The sequence below is a fragment of the Phytophthora parasitica genome, assembly GCF_000247585.1.
Source record: "Phytophthora parasitica INRA-310 unplaced genomic scaffold supercont2.11, whole genome shotgun sequence".
NCBI lineage: Eukaryota > Oomycota > Peronosporomycetes > Peronosporales > Peronosporaceae > Phytophthora > Phytophthora nicotianae.
The window spans coordinates 1,020,323-1,033,102 of record NW_008648997.1 but is presented as its reverse complement, the minus strand read 5'-3'; the positions used below and the strand labels follow the sequence as shown (position 1 = coordinate 1,033,102).

Sequence of the window (12,780 nt, the reverse complement as noted above, 5' to 3'; positions counted from 1 at the left end):
CACGATCGAGAGCCAGGCTTCATGTCGGATTTTTCCGCGCCTTCAACCGCATAGTGGGACAGAGACAGCGTGTCACCATGACGTACCGCCCACAAGCCACCGGTTCGGTAGAACGGATGGTACAGACTCTGACCAGAGCCTTGAAGATGTATGGCGCAGATTTAAACCAGAAAGACTGGGACGAGTACGTGGAGCGCCTGACGTTCGCCCTCAACACGACGTACGATCGTGTTCGAGGCGAAACACCGTTCTATTTAGTCCATGGATGGGACGCTCGATCTACGTTAGAAGCGACACTGCCCCTTGGGAGCACTCCGCACCAAAACGTGGAGCCACGTCGGTGGAGACACAACGTCCAGCGACAGTTTGGTCTTCTTTTGGGCACACGGGTGGTCTCAAGTGCACAAGGCAAGTGGTCTTTTCTCCATTGACCAGTGTATGTCACTGCCTTGTTATGTTAGAAATGCCAATATTTTCAAGTTTAACATGCCAAATTCCTTCGGATAGATTGGGTTAACTTTCTTCAGATGTGAATCTCTCACTCTCAAACCAAATCGATACTGCTGATGCTTGAGAGTACTGGGCATGCCGTAGATTTCGCCCTAGGGCGTATCCCATTCTGTTTTGCACTGGGTCGGTGTTTTACGTTAAAGAATCGACCCAGTGCAAGTTTAAGAACTTTAAGGCCCGATAAAGCAACATATGATAGATGCAATACCTCATCCCCTGTGATTTGTTGGGGATTTGTGAGCCGTTATTAACACACCCGTCCCAAAATCGAAACATGGAACCATGGTTTCACATGGGGTTCACATGTTTGACAAATTTACTTGAGTTCAGTATAAGTGTTAACCTACCTGTTCTAAAACATTGCAATATCGCTTTTTTGTAATTTCCTTTTATTTTCTTGCTAAAAATGCCCTGGAAGTTTCAGCGCAGCTCCATTTACGCTTTAGATATAGTCGCGAGAGTTTACATGATCATGGTCACGCCGTGGTCGAGGATGATTATATCTATGATTATTTCCCAGTCATGGTCCGAGATGATTACTCAAGAGATTAGAGGTTAGAAAGGATGTAAGTATGACGCCCCGCCTCAAGCAAAAAGTAAAGATCAGAAAGTATGAGTCGCTTTTCGACCAGGGGCATACCAAAGTAAACATGTGTTTGTTTTTGTTCCGAAGTCGCACCAATTCTTGGCTTCTTGGTAACGAGCTGTTGAATGGCGCCGATCTCCTGTTGTTCTTGATCTACTACTTCGACCACATTGGTAACTGTACACCAGTAGAATTGTGAAGCGTTATAGTATAGGTAACCTTCACACGACTCCTCACAAAGTCGTCACGATGGTCGTACAACGCAAAGCGACGTGTGCATGTCATTCGTTGAGTATAAATAATAACGAGAGTCGTTTATAATTGGTGACAAGCACGGTTCATTCCGTGTATTTTAGAATTGAAACACAGACAAAGCCGTCTTTGAGTCTGATTTTTGTTAAATTTCCAGAGAACCCTGTTTACAGATGTTGTAGTTCGTGGTTTGTTGTCGTTTACACCATTTCCAGATGAAAATGAGAATCCTCTGTAAAAAATAAAAAGTTATCAGATCAAAATGAGATGATCTGTAATCAGTTATATATTTAACAACTGATTTCCTGTGAGATCTATTCACGAGCCAACCGTCATGTGCCTAAACTCAAAGCACGCACGTGAAATCTGAGTGTGAGCTGCCATGGAATCGCAAAGGTCTGGAGTGACTTTGATTGACATGCTGAGCTTGGCGGCGCGCATCGTGTAGTTAGCACAACGCTCAGCTTTCGTCAGGCCTAGTGGGGAGCGCTTGTACTTCATCGCTAAACGATAAGTGATCGATCCAGGCTGACCATTGGAAGGCTCGTGCGTTCTTTGCCTTTTTCACTTCTGGAACTCTAGAACTCCATGAATTCGATTTTGATTTGTAAATCATATTTGACAGGTGTTTTGTTTTGATCTGAGCATTTCTTGTTTTGAACCGAGGAATTCTCATTTTGATCTGAAAAAGGTGTACTGTGTTAATACGTCTTCTGCAAGCCAGGCGTATATTGAGATTTGTAAATCTCATCTCAAGATAAGCCACTTCCATGAATACAATATCCATATTATTTTTTGCGGCTTGTGATAGAATAAGCCTTTCCATTTTGACAAAGCACTTGTACTTTATCGACTCTACATCCGGCTATCAAGAGTTACCGCTGTACTTTAGGAGGCGATGTACAACTACCAGATTTGAGACCCCACAAAACAAACGGATGCTAGTTAACATTTTGGAGTTTTTGAGATAATCGCCTTTAAACTCAACGCTTCGTTTTCGTACTTAAGTGATTTTTCAGGAGGGGGGATTTTGTCAAATCTCTAAATGAGACCACCCAGAACCAAATGATACTAATGAACCATTTAGAGTTATCGAGATAATCGCCTTTAAAGTTGAGCCGTCGATTTTCGTATTTAAGTGAAGTTTTGAGAAAACGGCCGATTTGTATTTTGAGAATCTGAACTGTCACTAAAGCGAGCTCACTCATCAAACGCTCCAGTCCAAAAGATACCTGTCTCCACTTAAAGATGCTCCGCCACCTCTCGCCACCGACGCCGCCCTCTGGAGAGCTCCCCACCCCAGACGAAACATCCGCTAGTGCACGTTCTTCCAGCGCAGAGCTGTGTGATATCGTGCCGCTCTCTCAAGCTTCTGCGGCTTTAGATGAAGGCAGTATTCAACTTGCACAGGACACGGTAGCAATTGAGCCAGCCCCGACCCAAGCCAGCACAGTAGCCGACGCGAGCGAGCAAGACAGCGACGAACCAGACGATAGCAACGACGAAGACTGGAGCGATGCTGACGAAGCGTCCGAAGAGGATGAAGTCCTGACAGGAGAGAGTGAGGCAGAAGAAGAAGCTGTGGAAGAAGCAGAGGACATAAGTATCAATTTGATCGAGGTCGATGTCCACCAGCTCGTGACGGACTTTATTCGTGATGATGCCTGTGAGCGACGTTGCCTCGAAGGCAAAGCCGGTGAGCTAGAGCATCTTGTGCGCTCACTTGAACAGATGACGAAGGCGGAGAAAACTACGTGTATTTTGACACTTATCGGCGTACTGATGCAGACGGATACTGCAGAACGGCGTCGCGGCACTGGTGAACGAGAGAAATTCCACTACTACCTGCCATTCGTGGGGCACGTCTGCCGCCCTTCGTTTGCGAGGTGTCTTGGGGTGCAGCCGCTTACTGTGCCGCGATACAAGCGCCGAGTCCGGGACGGCTGCCTAGCTGCCGCAGCTCATGGCAATAAGGCCAACAAAAACGCATCGAAGGTGGATTTGGTGTGGTTGGTTAAGTAGTTTGCTGCAGAGGTTGGAGAAGTGGTGCCAGTCAGGGTGCGTATGCAGAAAACGCAGGATGGAAAGGTAAAAAAAATACTACAGTCGCGAAGACTACACGCTTCTGCCTGCGATCTTTACCTGGGATACCGTCTACGAAGAGATGCACAAGTTCGTGGAGCGAGGACTTCGCGTATACGAACCAGCACGCTCCACCTTTCGCAAACTACTGTCGATTCACTGCCCGACGATCCGGATCCGGTCGAGGCAGTCAAACGTATGTGACTTGTGCAGCATTTACCAGACGCGCATGCGCCATGGTGCTATTGCCGATAAAACAGAGGAGCTCGGCCAGCATACCGAGTCTGCCCGGCGAATGAGGTACGTGGACAATAGTATCGTTTTGATTTATCCGGCATTTATAACTGGGACGTTGATATCATATTGATATGCAGACGCGAATACAAGAAGGATAAAGCTGCCTCGCAAGCTGCGGACACTGATCTCGCCGTCTTGGTCATGGATTTCTCACAGAATCTCACGATACCTTCCGTCACGTCCACGCCTTCACACTGGTACTTTTGCTCACTTCTAGCGGTGAATCTCTTCGGAATTTTCTACGAGAACAACGGGACTCAAACGAACTATGTGTACGATGAGTTTGCGAGTGGGAAGGGTAGCGACCAGATAATCTCCATGCTCCAGCACTTCATCCGCACCGTGCTGGTGCCAGCGGGCAAAAAGCACCTCGTTGTATACGCGGACAATTGCTCTGGCCAAAACAAGAATAACCACGTTATTCGCTTCTTCCTGGCCCAGGTACAGTACGGCACTTTCGAGCGAGTGGACTACAAATTTTTTGTGAAGGGCCACACAAAAAATTCATGCGACCGTGGCTTCGGTCACATCCGGAAGCGAGTGAGCCGCTCAGACTGCTGGACGATGGATCACATCGTCAGAGCTGTCGACGATTCTGCGACAACGAACACAACGATTTCGCGTGGGAACGAGTTTTTAAAGAGCTACAAGCCTCTAGTGGAAGAGCTCGACAAGAAACTCGTGGGTGTACAGCAGTACCAGGTCTTCAAACCCGGTGTTGTGCAGTGCAGGAAAGGCCCGGACGATAAACCTATTGAGAAGGATCTCCGCCGCAAAGTTGATGGTGTTTTTACAGACGGACACAAGGTAACCCGCATGTTGGATCACTTCCTCGAAGACCTGGAGCCTCCTGCCGAGAAGTCTGAAAAGATCGCTGAGCTGCATAAAAATATCCGGCCGTATGTACCAGAAGAGTTTCAGTCGAACCCGATTTACGCGGCTCCGAGCAAGGAACAAGGTGAAGACGCAAAAGCTGCAAAACAAGCTCGTCGGGAGCACCGAGCAGCCATGGCCGTTGCTGCAAAGGCCACTCTAAACCGTCGCGGACGAGATGCTGAGAACGCGGGTCATCCAGTTCAAAAAAAATTGCGGAAGTAAATCAGGGAAGCGAGAGAAGTGCTAAACCTCGACTGTGATACTTATGTCCACACGAAATCAAAATGATACTAATCGTGTCATAATCACTAATGTGAAATCGTAGCTGAAACTGAATTTTTGAAGATGTTCTGAGTCAAATTAGATTGAGCTGACAACACCATTGGCTCCGCAGTGAAATTTTACATCTAAGTATCCAATAAAAAAAATTTGCATTTTCTGTCTGGGACGGGAGATATTTTTTTTGGGTTGCTGTAACTTGGTCTGTAGTGGGTTCTAGCAGGCTTACGGGGGCTTATTGGAAAGAGGAGACGCTCATCTTAACAGCGATGAGCTTAAATCGCGATTCGTACTTAGGTTCGTTAGTATTCTTTTGTTTGACGCCGTCTCAAATATAGAGGAGGTGTAACGGTGGTAAGAGGCCACGATGGAAGAGCTCGCTGCTCTCGCAGACACCGCCACCGCCACAAAGAGCGACGCTGTGGTACCTCGCGATGAAGCCCACAGTGACACTAGCGCTGGAAGTGGAGACGCCAGTGAAGACAGTGAGTGGGTCCTAGACTCAGAGGAAGAATGCCCATGCGGTAACGAGATCCAGACAAGCGACAGTGACGTTGACGAAGATTCCAATACTGTGGCAACTAGCATCAATTTGAATGACGGAGAGCTTCCCGAGCTCGTCACCCGTCTTATTCAAGAGGATCCTTGCGACAAGAAGTGCTTGAAGGGGAATGCCACGGAGTTGGAACAGTTTCTGTGTTCGCTATCGCAAATGACCAGCGGGGAGAAGAAGTAGAGCATCATAGCGACGTTGGCAGTCCTCAAGAAGACGGGTACCGTGCTGTGTCATCGGGATCATGGTCTACGTGAGCAATGTAACTTTTATCTGCCATTGATCCGACAAAAATGTGTCGAACGGCGTGGTGCAAGTAATACGGGATATCGACTGCTACAGTTACGCGCTACAGGACGCGTATTAACGATGGGATTTTCTCAGTAAAAGCCCACGGCATTCTTCTCAACCAAAACGCTGGTGCTGTAGATCTCCGCTGGTCGGTTTCGTGGTTCAAGAGATTCGCTGTTTCTGTGGGTGATGTCGTGCCAGTGTGAGTGCGACGTAAAGAAACGAAAGATGGAGAGATCAAGATGTACTACAGAAACGCAGAGTACACACTTTTGCCGGCGTATTTACGTGGGACCAATTGTACACTGAACTGCAAAACTACGTGGAGGAGATAGCACTGCGAGTCCGTGAACCAAGACCAAGCACGTATCGCCAATACCTGACGAAGCTTTGGCCAACTATTCGAATTCGCTCTCCACGTTCCAACGTGTGTGACGTTTGTACCATCTACTGGTCGCGGATGAAGAGTGGAGCTACAGCAGCAGAGACCGAGGCTTTTGGTGAGCATACGACAGCAGCACGGCGTATGCAGTAAGGATGGATGCTAGAATCAAAATGTTTTATGGACAGTATCGTGTGGATACTAACATCGTTTTGTTTTACAGGGAAGAATACAAGTCTGATCTTGCCTCAGTCGACGACACCCTCGCCGTGGTTATCATTGATTTCAGTCAGAACCTTACACTGCCTAGTGTGAGCAACACGCCGCCGCAGTTGTACTTCTTTTCGCTTCGGAACGTGAACATGTTTGGCGTATTCTACGCAAATAAGAACATCCAGTATAACTATGTGTACGACGAGAGTGTGGCTGGTAAAGGTACCGATGAAGTGCGGATGCTGCTGGCACTGGCACATAAGTCGCTTTTGGATGAAATCAATCTCAAGTTCTTTGTCAAAGGCCATACAAAGAATGCTGTGGATCGAGGGTTTGGCCACGTGCGAAAGCACATTGCTCGAGCTGATGTGTGGACAATGTACCAGCTTCTCGGTGTTGTGAATGAAGCATCTTCGTCGTCTGCTCTAGTGCACATTCCGAACCAAAACACAATTTTGAAAGTGTACCGCGACGCCATGGAGGAAGCATACAAGAAGCTGAAAGACATTCAAAGTACCAAATCTTTACGATGCGAGAGAGCAATCCTGGTGTAGTAAAGTGCCGTAAGGGTCCAGACTCTGACGAGGTGACCCAGGACCTTCGCCGTGTGTACGACGGCATCACTACGGATGCTACTTGCGTACACGTCCTACTAACAAAAACACCTAGTGCCTTTGCAGAACCCTCCCCCAAATTCTGAGAAGATCCAGTTCTTCTACAATAAGGTCCGCCCGTTTGTTCCGGAGGAGTTCCAAAATGATCCATTGTACGACCCACCGAACGACGAGGATGAACGCACAGCGAAGCAGATTCAGAAGGATCGACAAGCCGCGTCTAAACAGAAGAAGAGAGAGCGCGAAGCTGCCGCTGCAGCGGCGAAGATTACAAAAGAGACTCCCAGAGTGACTGAGACCACTGGTGAGGCTATGTAGATGGACGGACGTGATGACCAGGGAACTACCCCGGCTAGTAGAGAGGTTCCTGATGGGGGCGCGCCAAGAAACGCCCTCGCAAAGAAACTGATAAATCCTTTGCAACTGTCAGGGTGAACGCAACTACGATTCTCCAGCGACTACGATTCTCCAGCGTAGTTTAAAATGATTCTAGTATCCAAAATCTCTAAAAACCAAAATATACATTCGAATTTTGAAAATTCAAACTTCAGTTACAAATTTAGCACAGAATGACAACGAATTGAGCACTAGAAATAGATTCCGCTTGAAATTTTGCACTAAGCTGACCAAAAAAAAAAATGTGATTTCTTCGGCGAGTCCGAGGCAACATTTCAATGCCACTTTTCTCTGAAACGGCCGAATGGAAAAATCATTTGAGACCCTCAAGAGATATCCCTCTTTATAACGGTGTGCGCAAATCGCACTTCAACAAATGGTTAACTAGCATTCTTTTGTTTTGCGGGGTCTTATTTCTCATTGCGCAATTTGTCCTCCAGTCCTCAAGACCCAACACCAACGTCGATCCATGTTTTTTAGTGTCCCTTGTCAGCGAACATTTTAGCAGACGCTCTGGGACACACTCTTCACTGGAGCGGTTAGTTGGGCTTCTTTTGGGCACGGGTGATCTCAATTGCACCAGGTAAGTGGTCTTTCACCATTGACTAGTGTTTTGCACTGTTGTGTTACGTTAGAAAGTCCAACGTTTCCAAGACAAAAATGCGTTCTCATTTTTGGTTCTTGGTCTAAACATCGTTTTCACCAACGTTAGTGGCCGTCTGAGAATAAAGCACAAGTTCTATTTTATCATACTTGTTCGTGTGGTTTCCTTTCGTATCCATTGCTTACTGCAAACAGAAGCATTTGCTTACACATATCAATTCAGAAAGCCCAAGCGCTTTCCAGTGTTGGAAGGAATTTGCCATCGTTGAAGGGCGTGTTGGCCTTGCCGAAAGAAACCGAGTTGAGAGCTCTACGAGCATCGTCCGTCATTTGATCCCACATGATAAGGTCTTGAAATGTACCAGCGTCGCCCGTGACATCAAGGTCGTGATTCATGGGCCAGGCGTGCTTGTATCGGACTTTAAGACTGTTGCCATCGATCACCCAAGATGGACACGGATTGTATTTCTTTCTGCCGTCGTGGGACGACACTGAGCATCCAATAATCTTCGGTTCCGGTATGCCGGGATTGTCGATGAACACAACAGCGAATTCCCAGTCGTGACGGTGGCCCATGCGAGACGATGGAGAATCTTTTGGAAAATACCACGAGTACATGATTGCCCAAAAGCCATTGATCCACGCCGAGCGGCCGTAGACCTGGGAGCCGTGAACCGAGCCTCGACACCCACCCCTCGGACTACCAGAGGTTTGAAGACCGCCGCTGGTCTCCCCGAATTCGTTAACGACTGGGTACGGCACACATCCCGTCCGAATTTGGATCTGAGGTTTAAATTTGACGCCTGCTTTCTCTGAAATCGTGACTGGATCAGGTTGAGGGAACGGTTTAATCTCATCGTGACCGATGGTCTTCGTTACCCATGGACCAGGGTCTGCTGTCTTGGTAGATGCTGGGGGGAATGTTGATGTCGGCTCGTCTGGTTGCCGAGGGTCTGGCCTCGTCGGATGTATCGACATATTCCTGTCGATTGCGGCAGACGGGGGACGAGTTAACTTGCTGAAATCAATGTACTTGTTGGCTGGTTGCGTTGGATCACGGGCATGGACCGAAGCAAGAACTCCAAGACCAGCAGACAAAATGATGTAGATATTCATAGAGTTGTAGTGGGGGTTCGTCGTGCCAGGAAAATTGCAGAATGATAGCCAATGTGCCAATGTTAAAAGTGCTTTGAAAAGGGCGAGACTGGTTTTGTGTGCAACGCCATGAATTTCTTGAACTACTATTCGTATGTGCCATGATTAGTTCTGGTCTGCTCTTTTTAGCCAGTGAAAGGTGGATGAGATGAATTAAAGCCAATCGTTTTGCTGGTTGTTTCACTGCTAACATGTAAATTCTGGTTCGCACAAAATACAGCGCTGCGAGCACCGTGTGCAATTGTTTGGCGGGGTACTGCTATACCCCACAAAATATTTCAGCAAGATCTGCTGTGTTTTTTTTTTCTTCTGATCTTGCAATATAGCCTGAATGGAGCTTTCACCGATAATATCATTGCTCTAGTGTAAGATATTGAGAAGCATACAGTCATTTTTACAACATTGATTGATTGAGGAATCTCATCGGTAATAAATAAACAATGCCGATTCCTGCATGTAAATAGTTCATTTAAGATGGAATTCAGGGGAACCTATAGCATTAAACATAGCGAAGTGGGATACGGAGACGAACGGGCATCGCAAGTACTGGTATACTGGACGAGTAAGCAATAATATACTCGTGCTTTTGGCCGACAAGGCCCTACAGATCCTTAAATTATTAAGAGAAAAAAATGCCTGCCGCCGAACAAACTCGTCAACTGCACATGCTGCGCAACCGCAGCATCTGCTCTGTGTTCCCGTAGGAACCAAGCTCAAATCAATCATATGACCTGTGGTAATATTTTCCTTGAAAAGGGTCACGCTAATGTACTTGCCTTTCAGCGTCTCCTATCATAATACGCAGAACAGTAAATTTGAACACGATGAAGTTGGAATTAGCAATTATAGGCAAAAGGTACAGACGAGCTACCGTATTGAAGTAAATGATTGTGTTCTCCGTCTTGACGTCAATCATAAAACAAAGTGGTTCGCCTCCAGCAAGGCATCACTCAAGAAAAATCTTCCTCTTTGGTCGTACCGAATTTTGTTAGATATACTGATAATACCCATCCCGCCACACTACAGCTTTCGGGCCAGGGTGGGCGAAATCTTCAATGTGCATCTCTCGTAAATGCCGACCCCCCTCATATTGTCACAATTTTGACAAAAGAAATTTGGTACAACGATTCTCTGTCTCTGATTGGGGGTAATAGCGGATATTTCGGAACAGTACCCGGGTTTAAGGTTCGACTCTGGGACTAATATCCGCAACCACGTTTACGGTATACCGTGCATAGGCGAAGATCAAATTTGAAGATGAGGAAGTGGAGAATTTCTCTCAGTTACCAAACCCTTGTTCTTCCATTTTTCAATTGTCCCCGGAACCACTTAATCGATACTAAGAAACCAAAATGTGGATACTCCGTACTGTCCTGCTTCTCGTAGCTCTTCCCGCTATAATTGTGGCTGCTTCTGTGAATGATGGAACCGCCTCGGACGCGACTGACCCAACGCTGCAGCTGTCGACTCGCTCATCTGTCGACATGAAAATTAAAGAACGGTTCGTCGAGAGTTCAAACATCGCAGATCTTGGCAGAACTAGGAGCGACCAGGATAGGATCGCAATACCAGGTTTGCCAAAAATCGCGGATCTTGGATTTGACTTCAGCTCAATTACGCGGAAGGCATCGTTTTGGCTGTGGCTACAAAAGGGAACAAGTCCCAACCACGTCTTCAACTTGTTGCAGTCGAAAGTGTTCAAAACCACTGGAACGAGTCTCGAAAAGAGACCAGAGATACTTGACTGGGTTTTTTAATCCATGGTATACAGAGAGAAGTTGGGGAACAGCAAGTATTACCCGGATGTAGAAATTTACTTGCGCTTACTGAATTTAGCCCCAGAAAGAATGCTGGCTATATACTTTCAGTCGCTACGCAAGATTCCTGATTTGAAGGTTGTGGGCGAGAACTTGCAGGTAGCGGCGCAGTACAAGTTGTGGTGGGATCTTGGAATGAGTCCAAGTGATGTCGCCAAATGTCTGGGCATTACTGAGTTGTTGGAGTCCGGGAAAGTAATGAGTGATCCAAGTTTTATCATTTATTTCGGATTCATCGAGGTGTGGTTACGGAAAATAAAAGTCGATTGAATGCAGTTTGCGATGCTTTAAAAGGTTGCCACTTTTCAAAATGTCGAGTAAACTAGTGCGCTGCACACAGAGTGTTGAGTAACTTAGCATATGACAGCATGGGCACCCCAGTGACAGCAAGCACACTTGACCAACATCAGCAAGCCGCCTCGCGAGGGACTTCATCAACAACTATAATGTGTGATCGAGCCCCACCAATAGATACGCTGTGTTGCCACAACGTACGCCTTTAATCGCGAAAGAGTACACCAGTAAGCACTCATGTTTGATAGAATTCACATTGTAATCTCCTTTGCAGCGAGCAAAACCGAATGCATATGTAGCAGCAGCAATTCGTTGGTACCAGGAAGGCGTACATGTACTTATTAACCATGTAATACTACAATTTAAATAACTTGAAGTATAATTCATATTGGTAATCGACAGTCAGGAATGTCAAACGGTGTCCGCAACAAACGCAAGTGATGAGGTTGAAAGCTCCTGTACGCTCAACAAATAGCACCATATCTGGAACCCTTGGATGCACATGTCTTCGCAAAGTCACACTTGGCTGCAACAAAAAAGATATACATGTATGTAAATCACTTAGGCTACACGGACCGTAAATTCCAGGGATCGCAAGATATGTTTACAACGATTAGGTACATATGTTTACAACGGATTACTTGCTGTTCGTCATCATCGCCGCCATCTCGTAATCAATACGAGAGATGGTACGGTAGTTTTATTTTCGTAAAAAGACGTATGGCCACGGTGGTAAAATCTTGCAACGCCTGTTAAAGGTCTCAGGCCATGGCGTTAACTCTTAGTTTTTTTTTTTAAAAATAAAATAAAATAGAGATCTCGGATCCTAGGGTCGTGGACCTGTGGTATTAGTAGGCCACATGTAGGTGGCAATCTCGTCCGAATGCCTAGTTGGAGGACATCCCACCGTACTTAGTCTTCCCGTATGTAACTTACATGTGCTTGATGAAAAGCCCGTTAACAATCTTGTTGATCAGATATTAGTCCGCATCACGTGCTTGACGTCGATGCTCTTGTTAGCGCACTACATGTTCATGTAGGTGGGTCGTTGGTTTGAACACTGACTCGCAGTACCGGTATTAAATCCCTAAGCTATGGTGCTTAGCGTACCGTAATCGGAAGGTGCCGTTAACAATTAAGGAGGCTTTCATTCCTCATTAGATATTTTGCAAATCTCCACATGTTTGCATTTCGTGGTCAGAATCCGACAATCTGACTCAGGTTTCTTTCAGTACATAAATAGTGGGGTGTCAATTCTATGTTTTCCCCCGTCGCTCCTTTTCGTCTGATGTGTTAGATGGGGACGTTAACGTACGTAAAGTTCACGTACACAAAATTTGGGCCAGAATTTTGCCGTACATTTTACGTAACTTGACGTCAATCTCAAACCCACTATAGAGAATAAACTAACTAATTCTGAAATAGAGGTTTCAGTTGACAGTACTGAGACTTTGACAAGATCTGAAATCGCGAGGTACGAGTGCTACGGGGCGAAGGTGGACGAGTACTAAGTGTGAATCATGGTGTTCAGGGTCCTATTGAGTTGTGGAGAAGCGATTCTGGAGTGCAGTGTCGTGGGT

At 46.4% G+C, this 12,780-nt stretch overlaps 6 protein-coding genes across 6 annotated transcripts in view; 4 read left to right on the top strand and 2 right to left on the bottom strand.

The window, feature by feature from the left end:
• Positions 1–431, top strand: part of PPTG_22070 (hypothetical protein) — a gene marked incomplete at both ends in the record, with an annotated part of 2,120 nt that extends 1,689 nt beyond the window's left edge. Inside the window, one exon of the mRNA XM_008901677.1 lies at positions 17–431. Coding sequence (XP_008899925.1) covers positions 17–431 — 415 coding nt within the window. The remainder of the gene's footprint in view (positions 1–16) is intronic.
• A 1,169-nt stretch (positions 432–1,600) lies between these two features.
• PPTG_22069 (hypothetical protein) lies at positions 1,601–1,849 on the bottom strand (the record flags this gene model as incomplete). The annotated part of the gene is made up of 2 exons (XM_008901676.1): positions 1,601–1,620; positions 1,708–1,849. The coding sequence occupies 2 exons, from the start codon at positions 1,847–1,849 to the stop codon at positions 1,601–1,603; spliced, it is 162 nt and encodes a 53-aa protein (XP_008899924.1).
• A 747-nt stretch (positions 1,850–2,596) lies between these two features.
• Positions 2,597–4,825, top strand: PPTG_22068 (hypothetical protein; the record flags this gene model as incomplete). Its single annotated transcript, XM_008901675.1, has 4 exons — positions 2,597–3,352; positions 3,381–3,406; positions 3,455–3,730; positions 3,805–4,825. 4 exons carry the CDS (start codon positions 2,597–2,599, stop codon positions 4,823–4,825), a joined length of 2,079 nt encoding a protein of 692 aa, XP_008899923.1.
• Positions 4,826–5,249: 424 nt separating this feature from the next.
• Positions 5,250–7,253, top strand: PPTG_22067 (hypothetical protein; the record flags this gene model as incomplete). The annotated part of the gene is made up of 7 exons (XM_008901674.1): positions 5,250–5,580; positions 5,641–5,697; positions 5,778–5,928; positions 5,988–6,257; positions 6,332–6,834; positions 6,897–6,961; positions 7,002–7,253. 7 exons carry the CDS (start codon positions 5,250–5,252, stop codon positions 7,251–7,253), a joined length of 1,629 nt encoding a protein of 542 aa, XP_008899922.1.
• Positions 7,254–8,153: 900 nt separating this feature from the next.
• Positions 8,154–9,050, bottom strand: PPTG_07277 (hypothetical protein; the record flags this gene model as incomplete). Its single annotated transcript, XM_008901447.1, has 1 exon — positions 8,154–9,050. The coding sequence occupies one exon, from the start codon at positions 9,048–9,050 to the stop codon at positions 8,154–8,156; it is 897 nt and encodes a 298-aa protein (XP_008899695.1).
• A 1,886-nt stretch (positions 9,051–10,936) lies between these two features.
• PPTG_22066 (hypothetical protein) lies at positions 10,937–11,176 on the top strand (the record flags this gene model as incomplete). The annotated part of the gene is made up of 1 exon (XM_008901673.1): positions 10,937–11,176. One exon carries the CDS (start codon positions 10,937–10,939, stop codon positions 11,174–11,176), a length of 240 nt encoding a protein of 79 aa, XP_008899921.1.
• Between the last annotated feature and the right edge of the window lie 1,604 nt (positions 11,177–12,780).